Source organism: Lampetra fluviatilis, unplaced genomic scaffold (assembly GCF_964198595.1).
Source record: "Lampetra fluviatilis unplaced genomic scaffold, kcLamFluv1.1 SCAFFOLD_609, whole genome shotgun sequence".
Lineage (NCBI taxonomy): Eukaryota > Metazoa > Chordata > Hyperoartia > Petromyzontiformes > Petromyzontidae > Lampetra > Lampetra fluviatilis.
In genome coordinates this window covers 16,719-22,500 of record NW_027621773.1, presented here as the reverse complement: position 1 = coordinate 22,500, position 5,782 = coordinate 16,719, and the positions used below count along the sequence as shown (strand labels likewise).

General features: G+C 72.8%; 1 protein-coding gene across 1 annotated transcript in view; it reads left to right on the top strand.

Moving 5' to 3' along the window:
• LOC144955680 (2-oxoglutarate dehydrogenase complex component E1-like) overlaps nucleotides 1-4,692 on the top strand; it is a gene marked incomplete at its 3' end in the record, with an annotated part of 45,532 nt that extends 40,840 nt beyond the window's left edge. Inside the window, exon 7 of the mRNA XM_078885836.1 lies at nucleotides 4,538-4,692. Within this exon, the coding sequence (XP_078741962.1) occupies nucleotides 4,538-4,692 (155 nt within the window). The remainder of the gene's footprint in view (nucleotides 1-4,537) is intronic.
• Nucleotides 4,693-5,782: the final 1,090 nt, after the last annotated feature.

The window sequence follows — 5,782 nt, the reverse complement described above, 5'->3', positions numbered from 1 at the left end:
CCTCCCCCCTGTCCCCCCTCCCCCTTGTCCCCCCCTCCACCCCTCCCCCCCCTCCACCCCTCCCCCCTGTCCCCCCTCCACCCCTCCACCCCTCCCCCCCCTCCACCCCTCCCCCCTGTCCCCCCTCCCCCCTGTCCCCCCTCCACCCCCTCCCCCCCCTCCACCCCTCCCCCCTGTCCCCCCTCCACCCCTCCACCCCTCCCCCCCCTCCACCCCTCCCCCCTGTCCCCCCCCCACCCCTCCCCCCTGTCCCCCCCCCACCCCTCCCCCCTGTCCCCCCCCCACCCCTCCCCCCTGTCCCCCCTCCACCCCCTCCCCCCCTCCCCCCTGTCCCCCCTCCACCCCCTCCCCCCCCTCCACCCCTCCCCCCTCCCCCCCCTCCACCCCTCCCCCCCCTCCACCCCCCTCCCCCCCTCCCCCCTGTCCCCCCTCCACCCCCTCCCCCCCCTCCACCCCTCCCCCCTCCCCCCCCTCCACCCCTCCCCCCCCTCCACCCCTCCCCCCTGTCCCCCCTCCACCCCCTCCCCCCCCTCCACCCCTCCCTCCTCCCCCCCTTCCACCCCCTCCCCCCCCTCCACCCCTCCCCCCTGTCCCCCCTCCACCCCCTCCCCCCCTCCCCCCTGTCCCCCCTCCACCCCCTCCCCCCCCTCCCCCCTGTCCCCCCTCCACCCCCTCCCCCCCTCCCCCCTGTCCCCCCTCCACCCCCTCCCCCCCTCCCCCCTGTCCCCCCTCCCCCCCTCCCCCCTGTCCCCCCTCCACCCCCTCCCTCCACCCCCTCCCCCCCTCCCCCCTGTCCCCCCTCCACCCCCTCCCTCCACCCCCTCCCCCCCTCCCCCCTGTCCCCCCTCCACCCCCTCCCTCCACCCCCTCCCCCCCTCCCCCCTGTCCCCCCTCCACCCCCTCCCTCCACCCCCTCCACCCCTCCCCCCTGTCCCCCCTCCACCCCCTCCCTCCACCCCCTCCCCCCCTCCCCCCTGTCCCCCCTCCACCCCCTCCCTCCACCCCTCCCCCCTGTCCCCCCTCCACCCCCTCCCTCCACCCCCTCCCCCCTGTCCCCCCTGTCCCCCCTCCACCCCCTCCCTCCCCCCCTCCCCCCTGTCCCCCCTCCACCCCCTCCCTCCACCCCCTCCCCCCCTCCCCCCTGTCCCCCCTCCACCCCCTCCCTCCACCCCCTCCCCCCTCCCCCCTGTCCCCCCTCCACCCCCTCCCTCCACCCCCTCCCCCCCTCCCCCCTGTCCCCCCTCCACCCCCTCCCTCCACCCCCTCCACCCCTCCCCCCTGTCCCCCCTCCACCCCCTCCCTCCACCCCCTCCCCCCCTCCCCCCTGTCCCCCCTCCACCCCCTCCCTCCACCCCTCCCCCCTGTCCCCCCTCCACCCCCTCCCCCCCTCCCCCCTGTCCCCCCTCCCCCCCTCCCCCCTGTCCCCCCTCCACCCCCTCCCTCCACCCCCTCCCCCCTCCCCCCTGTCCCCCCTCCACCCCCTCCCTCCACCCCCTCCCCCCCTCCCCCCTGTCCCCCCTCCACCCCCTCCCTCCACCCCCTCCCCCCCTCCCCCCTGTCCCCCCTCCACCCCCTCCCTCCACCCCCTCCACCCCTCCCCCCTGTCCCCCCTCCACCCCCTCCCTCCACCCCCTCCCCCCCTCCCCCCTGTCCCCCCTCCACCCCCTCCCTCCACCCCTCCCCCCTGTCCCCCCTCCACCCCCTCCCTCCACCCCCTCCCCCCTTCCCCCCTGTCCCCCCTCCACCCCCTCCCTCCCCCCCTCCCCCCTGTCCCCCCTCCACCCCCTCCCTCCACCCCCTCCCCCCCTCCCCCCTGTCCCCCCTCCACCCCCTCCCTCCACCCCCTCCCCCCCTCCCCCCTGTCCCCCCTCCACCCCCTCCCTCCACCCCCTCCCCCCCTCCCCCCTGTCCCCCCTCCACCCCCTCCCTCCACCCCCTCCACCCCTCCCCCCTGTCCCCCCTCCACCCCCTCCCTCCACCCCCTCCCCCCCTCCCCCCTGTCCCCCCTCCACCCCCTCCCTCCACCCCTCCCCCCTGTCCCCCCTCCACCCCCTCCCTCCACCCCCTCCCCCCTTCCCCCCTGTCCCCCCTCCACCCCCTCCCTCCACCCCTCCCCCCTGTCCCCCCTCCACCCCCTCCCTCCACCCCCTCCCCCCTTCCCCCCTGTCCCCCCTCCACCCCCTCCCTCCACCCCTCCCCCCTGTCCCCCCTCCACCCCCTCCCTCCACCCCCTCCCCCCCTCCCCCCTGTCCCCCCTCCACCCCCTCCCTCCACCCCTCCCCCCTGTCCCCCCTCCACCCCCTCCCTCCACCCCCTCCCCCCTTCCCCCCTGTCCCCCCTCCACCCCCTCCCTCCCCCCCTCCCCCCTGTCCCCCCTCCACCCCCTCCCTCCACCCCCTCCACCCCTCCCCCCTGTCCCCCCTCCACCCCCTCCCTCCACCCCCTCCCCCCCTCCCCCCTGTCCCCCCTCCACCCCCTCCCTCCACCCCTCCCCCCTGTCCCCCCTCCACCCCCTCCCTCCACCCCCTCCCCCCTTCCCCCCTGTCCCCCCTCCACCCCCTCCCTCCCCCCCTCCCCCCTGTCCCCCCTCCACCCCCTCCCTCCACCCCCTCCCCCCCTCCCCCCTGTCCCCCCTCCACCTCCTCCCTCCACCCCCTCCCCCCTTCCCCCCTGTCCCCCCTCCACCCCCTCCCTCCCCCCCTCCCCCCTGTCCCCCCTCCACCCCCTCCCTCCACCCCCTCCCCCCCTCCCCCCTGTCCCCCCTCCACCCCCTCCCTCCACCCCCTCCCCCCCTCCCCCCTGTCCCCCCTCCACCCCCTCCCTCCACCCCCTCCCCCCCTCCCCCCTGTCCCCCCTCCACCCCCTCCCTCCACCCCCTCCCCCCCTCCCCCCTGTCCCCCCTCCACCCCCTCCCTCCACCCCTCCCCCCTGTCCCCCCTCCACCCCCTCCCTCCACCCCCTCCCCCCTTCCCCCCTGTCCCCCCTCCACCCCCTCCCTCCACCCCTCCCCCCTGTCCCCCCTCCACCCCCTCCCTCCACCCCCTCCCCCCTTCCCCCCTGTCCCCCCTCCACCCCCTCCCTCCACCCCTCCCCCCTGTCCCCCCTCCACCCCCTCCCTCCACCCCCTCCCCCCCTCCCCCCTGTCCCCCCTCCACCCCCTCCCTCCACCCCCTCCCCCCTTCCCCCCTGTCCCCCCTCCACCCCCTCCCTCCACCCCTCCCCCCTGTCCCCCCTCCACCCCCTCCCTCCACCCCCTCCCCCCCTCCCCCCTGTCCCCCCTCCACCCCCTCCCTCCACCCCCTCCCCCCCTCCCCCCTGTCCCCCCTCCACCCCCTCCCTCCACCCCTCCCCCCTGTCCCCCCTCCACCCCCTCCCTCCACCCCCTCCCCCCCTCCCCCCTGTCCCCCCTCCACCCCCTCCCTCCACCCCCTCCCCCCCTCCCCCCTGTCCCCCCTCCACCCCCTCCCTCCACCCCTCCCCCCTGTCCCCCCTCCACCCCCTCCCTCCACCCCCTCCCCCCCTCCCCCCTGTCCCCCCTCCACCCCCTCCCTCCACCCCCTCCCCCCCTCCCCCCTGTCCCCCCTCCACCCCCTCCCTCCCCCCCTCCCCCCTGTCCCCCCTCCACCCCCTCCCTCCACCCCCTCCCCCCCTCCCCCCTGTCCCCCCTCCACCCCCTCCCTCCACCCCCTCCCTCCACCCCCTCCCCCCCTCCCCCCTGTCCCCCCTCCACCCCCTCCCTCCACCCCCTCCCCCCCTCCCCCCTGTCCCCCCTCCACCCCCTCCCTCCCCCCCTCCCCCCTGTCCCCCCTCCACCCCCTCCCTCCACCCCCTCCCCCCCTCCCCCCTGTCCCCCCTCCACCCCCTCCCTCCACCCCCTCCCCCCCTCCCCCCTGTCCCCCCTCCACCCCCTCCCTCCACCCCCTCCCCCCCTCCCCCCTGTCCCCCCTCCACCCCCTCCCTCCACCCCCTCCCCCCCTCCCCCCTGTCCCCCCTCCACCCCCTCCCTCCACCCCCTCCCTCCACCCCCTCCCCCCCTCCCCCCTGTCCCCCCTCCACCCCCTCCCTCCACCCCCTCCCCCCCTCCCCCCTGTCCCCCCTCCACCCCCTCCCTCCCCCCCTCCCCCCTGTCCCCCCTCCACCCCCTCCCTCCACCCCCTCCCCCCCTCCCCCCTGTCCCCCCTCCACCCCCTCCCTCCACCCCCTCCCCCCCTCCCCCCTGTCCCCCCTCCACCCCCTCCCTCCACCCCCTCCCCCCCTCCCCCCTGTCCCCCCTCCACCCCCTCCCTCCACCCCCTCCCCCCCTCCCCCCTGTCCCCCCTCCACCCCCTCCCTCCACCCCCTCCCTCCCCTCTCTCCCCTCCCACAATCCTCCTCGCTACCACCACTTGCCCTGTTCGCCCCCCAACGCGCCCCCCCCCCCCGTGACCCCCCCGTGACCTCCCCGTGACCCCCCCGTGACCTCCCCGTGACCCCCCCCGTGACCCCCCCGTGACCCCCCCGTGACCCCCCCGTGACCTCCCCGTGACCCCCCCAACAGATCTCCCCCTTCCCGTTGGACTTGGTTCGGGAGGAATCGGAGCGATTTCCGGGAGCCGAGTTGGTCTGGTGTCAGGAGGAACACAAGAACCAGGGCTACTACGACTACGTGAAGCCTCGCATCCGCACCACCATACGTCGGACACGCCCAGTGTGGTACCTGATACACTACTACACTATACACTACACCATACACTACACTATACACTACACTATACACTACACTACACACAAGAACCAGGGCTACTACGACTACGTGAAGCCTCGCATCCGCACCACCATACGTCGGACACGCCCAGTGTGGTACCTGATACACTACTACACTATACACTACACTATACACTACACTATACACTACACTATACACTACACTATACACTACTACACTATACACTACTACACTATACACTACACTACACACAAGAACCAGGGCTACTACGACTACGTGAAGCCTCGCATCCGCACCACCATACGTCGGACACGCCCAGTGTGGTACCTGATACACTACTACACTATACACTACACTATACACTATACACTACACTATACACTACACTATACACTACATTATACACTACACTACACACTACACTATACACTACACTACACACAAGAACCAGGGCTACTACGACTACGTGAAGCCTCGCATCCGCACCACCATACGTCGGACACGCCCAGTGTGGTACCTGATACACTACTACACTATACACTACACTATACACTACACTATACACTACACTATACACTACACTACACACAAGAACCAGGGCTACTACGACTACGGGAAGCCTCGCATCCGCACCACCATACGTCGGACACGCCCAGTGTGGTACCTGATACACTACTACACTATACACTACACTATACACTACTACACTATACACTACACTATACACTACACTACACACAAGAACCAGGGCTACTACGACTACGTGAAGCCTCGCATCCGCACCACCATACGTCGGACACGCCCAGTGTGGTACCTGATACACTACTACACTATACACTACACTATACACTACTACACTACACTATACACTACACTATACACTACACTACACTACACACAAGAACCAGGGCTACTACGACTACGTGAAGCCTCGCATCCGCACCACCATACGTCGGACACGCCCAGTGTGGTACCTGATACACTACTACACTATACACTATACACTATACACTACACTATACACTACACTATACACTACACTACACACAAGAACCAGGGCTACTACGACTACGTGAA